At 38.3% G+C, this 17,370-nt stretch overlaps 1 protein-coding gene across 1 annotated transcript in view; it reads right to left on the bottom strand.

Moving 5' to 3' along the window:
• Nucleotides 1-6,137, bottom strand: part of adamts18 (ADAM metallopeptidase with thrombospondin type 1 motif, 18) — a 65,241-nt gene extending 59,104 nt beyond the window's left edge. The window contains exons 1-3 of the mRNA XM_079868021.1: nt 5,797-6,137; nt 5,637-5,709; nt 4,127-4,446 (exon numbers count right to left, since the gene is read on the bottom strand). Of these exons, the coding sequence (XP_079724147.1) occupies nt 4,127-4,446; nt 5,637-5,709; nt 5,797-5,910 (507 nt within the window). The 5' untranslated portion in view covers nt 5,911-6,137. The remainder of the gene's footprint in view (nt 1-4,126; nt 4,447-5,636; nt 5,710-5,796) is intronic.
• Nucleotides 6,138-17,370: the final 11,233 nt, after the last annotated feature.

Raw genomic sequence — 17,370 nt, 5'->3', positions numbered from 1 at the left:
GATACTGAACCTAAAGGCATAGGGATACATTCACAATTAATTACACATTAATTCACTGTCGCGAAATGTAATGGGCAACATCACGACTATGAGAAAAAACAGGTATGCGTGAGAATTCTGTCCTTTTTAGGGTCTCATCTTCCCTTTTTTGGTTCGTTTACATGTCTTTGGTCCGTGTTGCATTCATATTTCCTTCGAACCGGTCTCTGTCCCCTTGTTTGGTGCGCACCAGGGTTCGGAACCGGTCTCTGTCCCCTTGTTTGGTGCGCACCAGGGTTCGGATGGCAGCACTCATACTTATTCAAATGAACCGCACTAACAGAGCAATTGCTCCAGGGTGCGTTTTAATCAAACAAACAACAAACATCAGCAAACAGCATCTCTATCAAGATGTACATCATGATAAAGGGGACGTTTTCCATCCATGTATGTTGACTGAGATAATTAATTGATTCACAGTGTCAACAATTGTAACCTAAGGCTATATTCAACCCATTGTTTTCCTACCCAGCAGCGCTTGCTAACATGCTAATTGTTGTTAACATGCTAATTGCAAACAATGGTGCCAATTAACATAAACAGATAAGAACATGTCAAGTCTACTGTCTCATTACTTGCTTTAACTTGATCTGACAGGTCTAAGGATATGTTAAACTGGACTAGCCAGAAATGAGTGCCCATGTGTCAAACAAATCATAACTAAATATAGCAGCACTGCCAGAATAGTTCATCCATAAAAAATCCAAGTTGAACAGTATTGTGAAAGATCTCTAAGTCTTTCATTGTGATCCTTAAACTAGTTCTGGACGGCATGGTGGCCCAGCCAGCCAAAACACGTCTAGAAAGGGGGATGGGCTTGAACCTGTCACCAGCCATATGGAACAGTGACCCAAGGAAGGCCTGAGGATGTGGATTTGTCTATGCCTAGGCTGGAAAAGCAACTCTGAACTTGCTCAACCATGTGACCCTGAAGCATGATCTGGTGGAAGTTCTGACCTCTGAACAGGAAGTAGCAGAGCACCATTTCAGAAGCTCCACCTGCTAATCCGCTTTTAAAAACTGAAGCAGACTGGCATTCATATGCCATTTTGAACCAACCTAGAAACAGCACACATGACTAAACTAATCCATAAATCAACCAGGATTTCATTACTACGATGATATGTGTTGTTTAAAGGATGGATGGAAGATGTTTGATCATGTCGTCAAATCTGAAGGCCACACAATCCATTTGAAGCAAGTGATAACAGCAATTGAAGAGTGCTCAGTAATTAAAAACTTTAAATGAAGCAGGATTTAGCGAGTAAATCCCTCTGTTCCTGACTTAAAAGCTGGGACCGCCTGTTCTTCATTTAACAACAGAATCCCTGTCCATCTGCTATGTTATGCACTGTTTAACAGCTAGCAAGAGGACTAGTACAAGCAAATCAGGCTTTCATCAACTCAGTAACCTAATGAACGGCATTACCTCTGAATGTTTCGACTGTGGGGGTTCTCAACCAGATAAGCATTGATTTTACTTTTGGACTGGCATTCTCGCCACACAAAACCTCTCTTCCTCTAAGCAACTGCCTCCTTAGCCTTTCACAGCACAAGGGGTTGCTGCGGATCAGCAGAGGGATGAATGGGTTCTCATTTGTAGTTAATCCAAAGCTCCTCATCAAGCGGAGATGACATGGAAGGGTTAAAGTCTTCTGTGACTCGTTCTTTTTCAATCCAACAAAGAAAGGGAGAGTGAAAGAGGCAGAGTGACAGAGTGAGAGACCCCTTTTTTCTCAGACATTTCCTTTTTCTTCTGTACATTTAAGCACAAAATCTGAAGGGACACACAGGTCTTGTTTGGCGCCCTGTATATCTGAAATAGGGGCACCTTTAAGACCGTCGAGAGAATCACCTAGAGCTCGGGCCATCATTCAAAAAAAGAGCTTCAAAAGAAAGGGGGAGTAGATCAAAGAGTCCCTGCAGACTATTCAGATGCAATTGCTCCCAAATCACATTGTGTTGTCACACAGTTTTAAAAGAATGGGTCACTGCTGTTTTATAGTGGAGAAGCTACCACTAATGAAAAGGACAATGCAAAGATTAGCGCTGCCAGCCATGCGCCTGAAACCTCACTCTGTCTTTAATTGTAGAGAACAAGGGAGACAGGAAAGCAGGGCAAACACAGAACAAAAGAGCAGGGAGTGAAGGCAGAGTCCTTCAGCAGAACTCTGGGGATGATTTTACAGTAGCCCACAAACCAAGGTGAGACGTGAGATACGTCAAGCAAAGCTCAATGCTCCATCCACCCAAGCCATGTCTCTACTTTGGTTTACGTCATACTTCAGTGCTCCAGTGAACCTGTTTTACTAAGCTCTTCATGCACACAACACTTTTCGCTCAGTGAAACACCATACACTCTCAGAAAAAAAGGAACAAAAGCTGTCACTGGGACATTACCCTTCAAAAGGGTTCTAATATGTACCATTTAGGTACTAATATGTACACTTTTGGTACCAATATGTACCTTTGAGGGACTAATATGCACTCTTTAGGTAAAAAGGTGTACCTTTTGAAAAGGTACCGCCACAGTGACAGCTTTTGTACCTTTTTTTCTGAGAGTGTATACTTCCTAAGCTCCAGCAGTCACAATATGTACCTTACTAACCTTAACTCAAATATGTTTGCATACTTGCTACTTGACATTGGCAGCTACTTAAGAACACATACTTAATGAGTAAAGATACTTAAACATACTTAAATGGAGCAGCGCAGATTACCTTTTTTATAAATATCAGTGAGCTAAATTCATAGTCAACGCATTCAGCAGTTCCATGCTAATTTTAAAAAGTTTTTTGCTGCAAAATAAAAAAAATCTAAATTAGACAATGGAACACACTTATTATTGTGTTTTACCGGCGGAGATCACGGTTGAATTAATATCTGTACAGCCGAAGAAGCAAAAAAGCCATGAAACAGAAAGACTGACAAAGACACACACACAAAAAAAAAAAAAAAAACATTTGACGACTGGGTTGTGATGCTCAAGTTGCTTCTTTTGTTAAACAGGTGAGCGAATTCATCATTGTGCAGACCGCTCTCTTAAACTCCCTGTATCAGTGTAATTGACAAAACTCAGAGAAACTTATCCACGTCAGTAGATGGCAGTGCAGTGTCTAAGCATGCACAAGACACAAAGCTTGTTAGCAACTTAATATAAAGGTCAAGTATGACTTCACTTTGTAGGCCAAAACGTGGAAACGAGTTAGCATTTTAGCACTTCCTGTTCCATCGTCTCGGAGTCAATTGATTTTTGTTAAATGGCTTCCAAAGAGGTCTGTGGTGAACACAAGCTCAAGACACTTCCATGTTTTATTCTGTGACAAAAAATACATCAGTATTATCTCACTCATGATTTTTTTGAAGCTGTAACGTGTCTTGAAAAAGGCGGTTGCTAACAAGTGGCTAAATGGGACTACAGAGGCAGTCTCGTTATTAGTCTTTTTATTTCTGGCGACTGCATTTAAGCTTCAAAATTTATCAAAGTTGTGTTCATCTGTGAAAATTATCTCGATGGACAAAACGTGTAAGTATCATAAACTTTTGATGATCACAGAGTTTTTTTTTTTTTTTTGTGATAATCCAAAAGCCTATGGAAAAATCCTATTGGGTTTTTCTTTAGGGAACAAGTATGATGCTAACTGCCAATTGGCCTACAAAGTGACGCCTAACCTATACACCACTCTATTATGCTGCCTCTTAGTTTTGACCAAATTCAAAGGCAGCTCTGCAAGAGAATCCCAGAGGATCAGTAAAAAAAATCCAAGATGGTGAACATAGCAGAATAAAGTTAATTTTTAAAAAAATACTTATATTTCATTCAATGCTGAAAACAATTTATAAAATAATTTCAAACTGAATATTCTTACCAAAACATTTGTTTGGTGAAATGTTCAGAAATGTTTGAGCACAGAAATTGCTGCCCATGTAGAGCATTTCAAATCAGTCACTTGTGAGGTTCTATTTAATTTAGGAAGGCTCCATAGGATGCCTCATAGCTTCCTCTAAAACTAGCAGACATTGTAGCTCATTAAGTTTTGGAATCAGTGAATCTTTGTAATCTTTGAGTGTAAAAGGAGACACTTACCAGACCTGTGCAGGTGGATATAGCCACAGAGGATTCAGAATGGTTTCGTATGGAACCCTGATAGAGGCAGTTATGAATAGAAGGGTCAAGGGTCGCTGTGTTGATGCCCTCTGCACCCAGTGTCTGTACGGTAAACCCCTCTGCCAGCACATGGGATGGCTCCAAGTCTAAATGCAATTCCTTGCCAAATGCAGAGACATGATAGTGCACCAAACCGCCAGCTTCTAACAGGGACCTCCTGCTTCGTTCATGTCTTGACACATCATGGGAAATGTAGCCTCCAAGTGAGTCCACTTGCACTGGTGTGGCAAAATCGTAATCTGTGTGTGGGACAAACACAGTTTAAATCATCTGACTCAATACCAATCCATTACCAGTTAATTATAGCATTAGTCTTACTACTATAACTTAATATTGTAATGTCAGCAACAGTTTTCTGTCCATCAGGAATTAGGAGAGGTTGTTTTGTGGCTTTGATTCCATGTCTATTGTCTTTGTGGTTATTACTATGCTAGTACACTCCTAAAAGCTGACAATTTTACCAGATATACACTTTTAAAATTTACAGTCTTTCTCTTCCAGGAAAATTAGAGCAAAAACACTGATGACTCATCCTGCACTACACATTTATGTCCGATGAAATGGTCTCTAATGATACTGTCACTCCCATAATACCACCTGCCAAAGACTAGGAATTCTAATGGTTATTTATTTTTTATCATTATTCTTTAAGGAATAAGCCCTTTCATGTCCCACCAAAACGTTCTTTGTTAATACGAAATACAATACCGGTAAGAAATCTGCATTTGTCAAACCATTTCATGGGGTCTTGTCAACACTTGTTGGCTTATTTACTTTCCCTATGGTCTAACTTATCCATTAAATAAAATTAAAATTGTAAAATTACCTCCTGACTCAAAATCTGTATATCACTGTTTACACTTTTATGTTGCTATACATAATAGCCTACCTATATTTCTGCTTTTTTTTTCTGAGCCTTACAAGTATTTCAATAGGCTACCCTTTGTAGCCTGTGCAAGCTGTGAAAATGATGAAGAGGCTATAAATTAACGTTTCATGTAGCCACAATTTATATACAAAACTAATGTCAAGCATTAACCATAATCTCACGAGGAAGCGTTTCCAAACTTTCCAATGGTTGTGTAAATCTTAATTAAAAATACAAACTCTCAGTGAGCTCCTACGGGGCAGATAAGAGATGAGGGAATCCCTTTAATGCGCCCACACATACAGTAGCCTACGCGTGCACCGGCACAGGAAACTCACAACTTGGGAGTATATTTATGTTGTAAACCCCCTAATTCCCCGAATCTATGTAGCATGCTTCCGCGTATTTATATATTTAGCTGTACAGGTATATCCAATAAGGACAGGTAAGGATTTTCGGCTCAACCAGAGTGCAAGAGCGCCATTGGCATCAATCATTGCCATGTCATAATTATAAAGAATAGAAATACAATAATAAATTGCAGTACGTAAACACACGAACCTTGATAGAGGCCGCCGGTGTCGCCGGTAAATGAGAGCGATGTCACAGAGTGGAAGCAACAGAACTGCAGAGCCTGCAAAAAGCTCACCACAATTAACTTGCTAAATGACAATGAGTACAGTATATATAGTAAATAATTAATTATCAGTGTGTCACCTGCCTTAATGAAGTTCCCAAAAGACACACTCGCCAGTAATCTCACTGATGTGCTGTTTACCAGAGGGACTTGTAAACTCCAAAGCAAAAGGAAAAGGCAATCCATTTTGGCATGCATGCACCTTAACTGTTACCTCTTTAAAAACGGGGAAAGGAACGATCCGTAAATCCATGCAATGCAATATAGAGACATTGCTAATTGTGTTATTGCTAAACTGCCCTGTTTCAGTCGTTCCTCAAGTAAAATCCAAAGGGTCCATTTGGGTAACGCGCACCGCCTCTGTTTGCGAGCGCAGGTACACAGAGAACTGCTGACTGCTGAGCGTTGACAGTCGGCGGGTGTGTGTGCGCGTGTGTGTGTGTGTGTGTGGGTGTGTGTGTGTGTGGGGGGGGGGGGGGTACACTATACGAAAATAATGGCACCGGCTGATGGGGAAAGGGTGGGGGTTCAAATTTCCACCAATCAGCGACGACCATCTGCGGGCGATTCGGCGCATCAGCGCTCCTCACTGTCCGACCGTCCATAAAAAGAGCACAGAGTTCATTGAAATGGGAAGCATGTTCGCAGCACTCCCTCTAAATGAACGGTCCGAGCAAGTAAACACACGCTGTCGAAAGAGTTTATGTGTTCAATGTGAAACTGAAGAGTTGTGAATGGGCTGCGGGATGATTTATGATAATGTACGCTGTACTGTATAATGAAGCGCTTTCACGTCAGGTCTTGTTCCTAAAACTGTACTGTCATCTGTTCTGCAAGCGCTCAGCTGATCTTTAACACGTAGGTTACATTTGTACAGCAGTTTGTTTGAGTTATTATTGTAGAGTGTTCTTCAACCTAAAAACTTCCTAAAAACGAAAGCTCATCTACTGCATCTATTCAGGCTTTTTTCAACACTGTGCAAACAAGATCTCCTGATGACCTAGTTGTGACCTAGATGACCTTAGTTGTATATTAATAAACTCTTCTTACTTGGCAACTTTTGAGTAAACAAGTAGTCTGTTGTCAAATTACATAAGTTAGAAATTAATTTATGCTACAATTCTTTCAATATATGCTTACACCACTGATCTATAGAATTTATTATAGGTGTAGATAAGTAGTTTCCACATACTTTGAAATACCTTTTAGTAATCCATTGGCCCTAAACGTTAAATGAAAAATAACAAATAAACAACAAATGTCCCAAGTTTATAAGTAACCTACAACACAACACAATGTGTTTTTTTTTTTTTTTGTCATTTCAAAGTAATGACATTCCTTAAATGAGTCAGATTAATTCAGTGAACCCTTTGACAGATTCCTATGTGTTTTTGAATCACAAAAAAGAATCTGCACTTTAGAATCATTTTTCAGAAATCGGACGACACTAATTGTTCGTTTTCATTCAATAAAGCATTTTCAAAAAGTCAAAAATCATTCCAAAAGATCTGACTCATTTGTTGGGCAACCACATTTCAAAGATTTAACCAGGTCTGAATAAAAACTGGTTCTTGATTACCAGCCTTATGATGACCAAATAGAGGTTAGTACACACCGACTCCAAAATATTATTAAGACAAGAGCTCTGTCGTTTGGGTCGACTTGAACACTCTCATTTGTTTGATTGTTTTCCCTCTTTACTGGTTTATTAAAGGATCTCATAAAACTACTTGATTTTCATACTAAATTTTTATGAATCATATAAAAGTTTAAAATTAAGGTTCAGCCAAAGCATAAAGATCAACTCAAGACGTCATAAGAGGTGGATTAAAAGTAGTTTGATATTTATTTATTTATTTATTTCAATGGTTTCTGATTTTGCCTCTAATTAACAGAGGAGGCCAAGATTATCTACAGTACCTCTACACAATATCAACCATATGACAAGTAGCTCAAAGAAAGTCTCCATGTGAAAAGAATCATCCAGTGAGTTTAATTGTGCTTTACAATCCATTAGTTTCCAGCCTCGTTTTGAAAAGTCCTCAGAAAGAGTGTTGTCAGATGTTTTAGTAAGTTGGCTGGGGGCTCAGCTTGTCAAAGCCAAATGCATCAAACCCCAAAGGAAGATGGTTTTGCTTTGACTACAGTGTTGTTATTTACAATATGTTTGTGTGCCAACACTTCTCTTTGGTTTTAAAACTGTGCCCTAACTCCACTGAATGGAGTGGGCACAGATACTGTAGCTCAACATTCAAAAACATACCATAAAGCCATGGTATTTACTTGCATATTGGTTTATTTATACAGTATGTTAAATGGAGTGTCCAAAATTGTCAAAAGGCTCACTCATAGATGTCTGTCACACAACCAACCAATGAGCAGTGAAAGCCTAGAGGGGCGCAGATACAATACTTGCCAGTAAAAACTTCTGGAGTAAATGAAATGACTCTTAAACCTGTTTCTTCATCAGTTCAGATTTGCTTTGTGCAAAAGATTGGCACATATTACCGTTTAAAGCAACTTTCGCAATTTAACGTAATGCAATAGGCAGTGAGGTCATAACTCAGCCTCTGACCTCATATTTGCTAACATTTGTTCCCCCCTCTCTTTACATGGTTGTACACCATTTGTTTTATATTTGTTTGCATGTTGTAGAGAAATGGCTTTTCCAGCAGCGGCTCCAGCTGGGGAGAACTATGCCAGGTCAGGGTTGCCCATATCTGCTCCTAATTTAGCCTACCCTATACTGCGTTTAGAACACAGAATGCAAAACTGGAACCATAATGTCTGATGGTCAGTCGAAACACATCTACAAATAATGATGATCTAAGGGTTTCAATTAATTTAGGCAGAATAACACAGCGCAGCTCATGGACATGTATTTGGTAACTTCAGTTTTGAGAACACTCATTCAATTTGCTTTACAAACCTATAGATCTTCTAAATTGTGGAAGTCACAATCTACTTGAATGGACCAATTTCCATTCAGCTCTGCAACAACAACAAAATGTTTAAATCCATAATGAAGTCTATGTGGGAAGTAAATGGAATCCAGACTAGGATGTTGACTGGAGAGGTCATAAATCTTAATCCATGACAAGAATCTATACACCTTTGAGTGGCGGTTGCACTCACTATTTATTTGACTGTGTCACTGAAACTCCAAGTAGTCTAGGAAATAACTGCCTTTCAAGCCTGACCTTTTGACTTGAGCTCATACCCTGGAGAACATCCCTGATAACTGTTATCTCATGACTTGAGGGCCTCGGGAAACTTCCAACTTGCATTCTCAAAGACATCATGGCAAATATGGCTATATACGTATGTATTCATAATAAACTCTAAAAGCTATCATTGTGTGTGTATTTTAAAGGGTTAACTAGAGATCATAGCTTGTCCACGTGTGTTATGGGTCAAATAATGGTTAAATTGGCGCTGATGTGGCTGTTTATTGTCTGTTTAATGTTGTTTACTGTCTGTTTATTCCCTGATATTGTGTACCTGGCCTGAGAATTTAGACTTCAAAACCGTGTCAGCACTCAATAAATGATCAAGCATATTTCATGATGTTAGCACTGAGAAGCAGCCTAGTTTAAGAAAAAACAGCTTGACATCGTCAGTGAAGCTCAGGGCAATAAAAATAAATAACTCCAATACTATCAACATGACGGGGCTCTAGACAAGGGTCAAATGCTCATATAAATACATTCATATAAATACAAATACATGGGAGAGAGGTTTGTATATGTGTAGCTATTTGTCTAGAGTGTGTAGGCCTGCACACATATGTTTAAGTCTGTGTGGTGTAGGGGGCAAAAGAAAAAGACTCAGATATGTATTAAACAATGCCTTAACATCTGATAAGACTGCAGTTAATGACTGCTTAATCTGGGATAAAGCCCCCTCCTCCATTCCCTTAAAAGCCATCAGTGATGACCCATAAAACCGTAATGTCTCATTTCCATGATGGACTTTTTTGAATATATCCTATATAGTACTAAAAATATTTTATTTACCTTTACTGTAAAAGTAAGTGAACAGCAAACAGGAAAGTAAGCAAGAAAATATGTATGAGACTTCATTTTAACCATCAATAATTGATAGATTGAGGAAAATGGTGTTACATATACCAGAATGGAGCCAGACAGAATTCGATTTTCATAAAAATGCTGAACAAATTGCAATTTGGCTGTTTGCATGTCCTCAGTAGCTGCGTTTCCATTATAAATCTGAAAAAAATATTTTCTTAATGTCGATAAAAACTATTCCATTAACCGATGTTATGCGACTAAAACATGTTTTCCTCTCGCGAGAAGTCATTCTAAAAATCGTTGCAATGAATGTTGGTAGGTTTATACCACGTATACCAACCACTGCACTAGCTATTATTATTATTCGAAGGAGATGTAGGCGTGTTATCCAAGCATTAATGGCAAGGAAAGCCTCTTATACTTGGGAATGACACATAGTCCAGTATTCCCATAAATCTTTTGTCTTTTATGAGTTTAATGAAGAACTCTCTCTCGTCTTCTGTCCAAACATACCACGTCATCTTTAAAGAATGATCGACTTTTACGTAGTAAATGCAAAAAAAAAACTTGTTTCCATTGCAGTTTTGCGAAATATCCCTTTTTCGAATTGCCTGAAAAACCACCTAATGCGAGCGTAAAAACATTTTTTGCGATATATGGGAGTTTTTGTGAAATTGACGTGTTTCCATTGGCCGCATTTTCAATTCCCAATTTCAGTTTGCGCAATTTGAAAGGTAATGGAATTTCCAGTGATTTCACCAGAAAAGGAAAGTCATTACAGAAAAAGAGCTAGTTAATACTTTTCTTAAAGTTTACAAAGACAAACTTTTTTTTCTTTTCAGATCATGCACATATGAATCATTCACAATAAGACCAGAGCCAATGACTTACTATTTCTTTCCTACTATGGAAGTCAATGGCTACCGTCAACTGTCTGGTTACCATCATTCTTCAAAATATATCTTCTTTTGTGTTCAACAGAAGAAAGAAAAATAAACGTTAAAATACACGGCTCTATATGACAACCCTGCTTTCTCTTCCGATCCACAAAAAAAGAATGTAGGCTACTGTACCTGTGAAAGGTATCACCACAGGTGGGCTTTAGCCCTGCAGGCTTTAGGTAAGAGGAAGATCATTTGTGGGAGACGAGGCTCCTGGGAGTCTGCCGATTCTTCTTTAAAGGATTATCACTCTGTTCTATCAAATACTCACTGTGACAGACCTACTGAGCATATCTACATACTTTCGTTTAATTTGTTCCTGTGCTCACAACCTTTAAAACGCCAGTGTTTAATGTTGTACATGAAAGCTCACAAAACTACTCAAGCAGTAAAAACTCCACATCCTATTAGCATCTGATTTATGCTTGTTGAAGTGAGTTAGAGTAAACTTCACAGCAAGTCTCCATTGTGTTCTTGTTTGCAGTGAGCAAACAGATCAGACCCAATGTATTTTTAGTTTAGCGGTCTGCGCACGAAGAATCTTCTGAGTGGCGTGTTTGACCATACGAAACCATCATCCTTCATTCGCTGTCAGACATAGAATTTAACTCTCCCGTAATTGCAGCCTAAATATTGTTGTTTGGGTTATTTTTTTCCCTCATGTGTGGAAATATAAAAATTGCATGAGTGAAGAGGTTAGAGGAACAGGCAGAAGTTTGTTCTGAAGCCTCTTTCTTGACTTACCACAATTACCAAAGAGAGCCGGGGGATAAGGAGTGGCACCAAGGACAATCCAAATACAATAATCAAGATAAAGATACAGTGTTTATGGCTCATTTTACTCCATTTTTACTCAATTTACTCAAACAGACTGACGTGTCAAGTAGATATACTGTATGTAGTATAAAACTCTAATTTATAAATCATCATTTTATAGCGTGGTGAGATCTGAGAAAGTTATGTAATGCATCAGATATCATCAGCCTTTATTGAAAATGAAGAAAAAAGAAAATTGTGAACAATTGGATTAAAGTGAGGGATAATATAACACCCAGTTTTTTATGTCCATAGGGATTTAAATAAAAACGTATTAAATAATATAAGTTAATAAGTTCTAAACTAACTTAAAGAGTTGTTAAAGAGTTCGAAACTATGAACTAAAGCAACCAACCCTGAGGTGATTCACAACATTACAAACTTTCATTTAAAGCCAAAAAGGATCTGAAAATCCAACAAAAAGACAAAGGAACAACACTTTAATTAGGGATTTGAGCTACAGTCCCACTAAGCAGGAAAATATGTATGATGGGACTTCATTTTAACTATCAATAATTGACTGGATGAGGAAAATGGTGTTACACACCAGAATGGACTCAGGCAGAAAGTAATTTAATGAAAAATTATAAATAATTAGTGATTTGGCTGTTTGTTAACATTATAGTCTGCATTGCCTCATTTCAGAGGAAGAGCAAGTTATTACCTTTATAATAACTTAAGTTCTTATGAAGAAAAACATTTTTTACTTTAGGTTTAGCATGCACAGATTAATAATTTACAATGGGGCTAGAAACCAGAGGGAATGAACAGTCTCGATTTTAATATTTACAGCATTAATTAACAACACCAGAGCTCAAAGTAGGTCTATCTTTAAAGGTTTATGAGTTATTGGTAAAAACTCTAAATAGAAAAGGAATGGGATTTTTACTTGCGAAGCCTAACTGTTGCAACCTATTCATTGAATTAGTGTAAATTAATGCACATCTAAAAACATGTTTTTAACTCGAGACTTTTTTCAGGTGTGTAGAACTACTTACACTAGATTATACATTTGAATGCATAATAATTCAGAAACGAAACATAAAATATATGATGTAGAATGGTTTACTTGTCATATGATCTTGACATACAAATTCTATCAATGCCACAGAGAACATTGGTAAGTTCATCTGGGTCTTTATACTAAGAGGATCTCATTGTTTTGTATCACTGAGCTCTGATTTCAAGGCAACACATACACAGTTTAAATAAGTTACAAATGAACTGAGTGTCCGGGTCATGGTGGTCCGTGAGAGCAGTGGATCTGATATCATCCCCACTTTGCCTCATACATCACAACTTATCTGACCCTGGGCTTGCTACTTAAAGATTTATCTCCTATGTGGTTACATGTACATCTGACCCTTTGACCACCCATAAAGTGAATGGCACTGTAACCTACACCCCTCTAGAGGATAATGCTAGCCTTTGAACACACCAGGAGGCAGGGCCCATCTCAGCCCCGGGCAGGCTGCTGAGGGAGCCATTCTGGAGGTTAAGAATAAGAGAGGTGAGCGGAGATGAACATTAAAATTACTGGATAAATAAACAATGGGAAAGACACTTATCCACGACAGAAGCGTCTTTATAGAATTGAATGAACTGTTGGAGTCCCTCTTTCATCTGCTGAGTTTATAGCTTGACAAGTTGGAATGAAGTAAGTGTGATTTTCAAAAAAGTCCCTTTTGTTTTAATACCTTGCTGAATTCCAACACAACAGATAACACAACTCAATATGTATCTATCTTACCAGGTTCTAAAGCTCCACTGAGTATTGTGGAATGCTATTATATTATATTATATTATATTATATTATATTATATTATATTATATTATATTATATTATATTATATTATATTATATTATATTATATTATATTATATTATTGCAAGTTTAAATCTGACAGTTCAGGTTCAGAATTAGGTTAAGTAGATGTAGGTTAAACCTGCACACACACACACACACACACACACACACATACACACACAAACACATGGTCATCAGAAAGAACATTGCATTATTTTACAATCATGATGAATCACAAGTTCAACAACAACAATTAATACCCGATGTTCCATGAGCTGTCAGTGGACACCATCACATAGACTAAATAAACTTCTCACTGGGAGACTGACCACGTCTCTAAATGGCAAACGTCAAAGTGGTGTGTGTATTATTCTGCAGCAATATTTTTTCTTTTATATTCCATTTCAGCTAGAAAAGCCTCACATATGGCTTAATAACAGACTTATGCTAATTGTCTTTCGTCACAAAACGTCCGGTTTGTGTTGCATGTCTACTTGATGGCTTACCATTTCTCCAGTGTAATGTCCTTTTAAACCCCATGCATTTCACTTTAGATTTTAATAAGAGGAGATTGCAAAATAATGTCCATCTATAAACATAATTTATGACACATGTCCTGCTGCCAAAAGGTTTGTGGTATGTGAATTCTGTTATGGACATTGTAAGAGTTGGTTGACTGTCTATGTACAAGGTTAATCAGAGTTAAAGTTCCCATGTTGGACAGTGAGTTTTAGATTTAGGAACAAATGAGGACATTACCATATTTATTTATTTTTTATTTGATCAGGCAAAATTGAAGCCAAATAAATTTGAAGTAATTATCAGGCCTGCTAGGATTCAAGACTTTACCTTTACATGACTCAGATTGGCAATGTGATTTTACCACCAAAGGAAGGCCTCATTTCAGAGGAAGAAATCTGTTGAGAGTTTTCTCAGAAGTGAGAGTTGGAGAGAATGAATGAGAAAAGAGCATAAAAGTGTGATGATTGCTGGTGATCAGAACTGAGGTTAAAGAGACTGAAAAAGGAGGGGATGTGTTTCAGCATGCTTTGGGAATTCCCAATGTAGCCCCCTGTTGGCCGGCCTGTCAATAGTATGAAAACACACAGACAGACGCACATTTTTGTCTTACTTGCTCCTTTCACTCTCTAAGATGATTTGCTTTAACTTTGTCAAATTAGCCCCCTGCCACCTCTGTTTTCTCACATTCACATGGGGTCTTGCAAATAGCCGCAGGCAGTATTAGCTATGGGCTGAGTGGCACTCTGGCTTTCTTCTCAGGCTAAAGAGACGTCTCCGGGCATCAACAGGAGGCCAATTCACTCTGACCCATTCACAGTCGTCAATGCCTGTCCTTTGCTCAAAGAAACTCTCTGCTCAAACAGCCATTGAGTCTGCACCTTTTTACAGAGGACATTTTTGTTTTGTCCTTGTTAGAGAGTAAATTATATGTAGGCATAACAGAAGTATGTTGTAGCATGTTGATATATGCCATATATTTAATGTATAAAATATCCAACATCACTGCACTGCATCACTCCACTTCTCTGTTTGTTCAATCCAGATAGGCATTGGTTTTTAGTGAGTCTTTCTGCAGGTTAAATAGCTACACCAGTAGGTTGCGACAAGTGACTGTCCTGTTAATTTAACAGCACTGATTCAATTAGGAACAAAACAGCTGCGTTCAGAAACTTAAAAATACTTCCTTCAGAGGACATATTCCAAGGTCGGAAGGTATCAAGGCACATCCAAATCCAATATTAGCTTCACTTCCTGTCTCCTGAGATACCTTCATCTGATCGGTTTTTGAAGGCAGCATAGATGTATCCTTTGCTCCCTTTGATATCCCACAATCCTGTGCTTTCCATTCTGTGACAGTTCAGCTAAAAAAAATAAAGATAGTGTGAAAGTTGCAATTGTCAGTTTGTGTAAATGTATGTTTTTGACCAATATTTTTCACTTCTGATGTAATTTCTAGCGAGAAATTACTATTGTAGTAATAAAATTTTTGCTTAGTTATCACCAAAGCTCACTCTATTTTGTACCTTCATATGCAAACACTGCCTACAAAGTCATTGCCTGATAAGGCAGCAAGGCAACAAGTCAGCTGCATAAGATTTTGGTCGCAGCCAACATGTGAGGGTCTTTAGTAGTGAGTCATGTAATCATTAATTTAGATGATTCGTTGCACCTCACGAAACATTGGGACAGTGCCTGAATGTGGCCTGCGGAGGAAGCATTTTTCAGCTTTGGGAAGCAGCCATGGTCTTTATGACAGAGTCATTGAATCATTCATTCAACAGATTTGTTCAACAACACTTTTTCACATAGAAACAAAACAAGTGATGGTTTTGATTAATAAGTCATTGAGTCATTCATTTAAATAATTTATTAAACAACACTGATTCACTTCCAGTGAGATTCTGAAGTGAAGATCCAATGGACCCTTTACTATCCCATGAAGCCACTGGAGAGGAGCTGCAATAACAGTGAAGCAACACAACAGACACTAGCAAGTCACACAACAATGACAATATAACAAATGTCTAAATTAACATCACTACACACGTACACATTCTTACTATAATAACAGTCGCAAAGTAATTACTTATTCAAAAGAAGCATCTACACAGAGAGTATGCGATTTTAGATGTAGCCACTGTCTTTATGAGTGAGTCACTGAATACATATCCGTGTGCATTTTGTTAAACAGGATGCTTCTGGAACACAACACAGCACAGTTTACATTCTCAGTGTGAATGCAGTAACCTGTTCATATGAGCACCACCACATGCAGTATGTGTGAATTTACAAGATTAAAAAAAAGTCTCTGATGTCCCCAGAGTGTGTATGTGAAGCTTTAGCTCAAAATACCCCACAGAAATTTTTTTATAGCATGTTAAAATTGTCCCTTTTTGAGGGTGAGCAAAAGCGAGTCATTTTGTGTGTGTGTCCCTTTATATGCAAATGAGCTGCTGCTGCCGGCCTCAGAGGGCGGAGCTTCAAGAGCTTGTGTGTTAGCAGCTTGCAGACATGCACTAAAATGTCAGAAACTGTTCTGCCTTTTATGTTCAAACCGAAGTCGGACAATGATGGAGAGACTCAAGAAGAAGTGACAACTTGTAGAATGCAACAAGACGTTTCTGAATGGTTTGTTGATACATGTATGTAGCTGATTTAACTATCTTCAAGTCATTGATTAGCATATTCTTTCATGATAATCTAGAAATCGCTAGTGTGGGAACTGTTGTAAGATGCCCACAGAGTAGGGCTGGGCGATATATCGCATGACATTGTTAGGCGCATCTCGTCAGTAAAGCCGGTTCCTTGATTAGTAGTAAATCGCCATCACCTGCTTTCAGATGGAGCGGCATTCACTACAAAGAGCCGTAGTTAACTGACAAGCTGAGCCATATCGCATTAATATCGCGGACGTATCGCCTGCAATAATTAATGCGATATGGCTCAGCTTGTCAGTTAACTACGGCTCTTTGTAGTGAATGCCGCTCCATCTGAAAGCAGGTGATGGCGATTTACTACTAATCAAGGAACCGGCTTTACTGACGAGATGCGCCTAACAATATCATGCGATATATCGCCCAGCCCTACCACAGAGTGACATGCATTTTGTGTTACGTACTGTATTGCAATAAATGTGAAAAGATGGATGCAACAGCTTGAGCAGACTCCCAAATGTGCTCTACTACAACAACTCTTCCTCTTCTCAACACTGCTTGCGTGTTCCCGGGGGCGGGTTTATGTACATTTTAGGGTTTGTGACGTCACTAACCCGGGAGGATGCTCGAGTAGTCCCTACCAGCCATCTGTTGTAGTCCTTAAAAAGCGATTTCTGTTAAAGAAAGTCTCCCTTTGCTTTGAACTTTGAGCGTCGTAACTTTGCAGATGTTGTTTATGCTCAAACAGCAACATTACACACAAACTAAAGTTAGAAGTGAAATCATAATCAACCACCCCTTTAAGTTACTTAATATATCAGCAACATATAATACATAGGATCCATTGAAGTTCAACATACTGAAGCATTGAAGATTTGACATCCTGTC

This window comes from Squalius cephalus, assembly GCF_949319135.1.
Source record: "Squalius cephalus genome assembly, chromosome: 3".
Classification (NCBI taxonomy): Eukaryota; Metazoa; Chordata; class Actinopteri; order Cypriniformes; family Leuciscidae; genus Squalius; species Squalius cephalus.
Note: the sequence above shows the minus strand (reverse complement) of the source record. Positions and strands in the feature narration are given on the sequence as shown.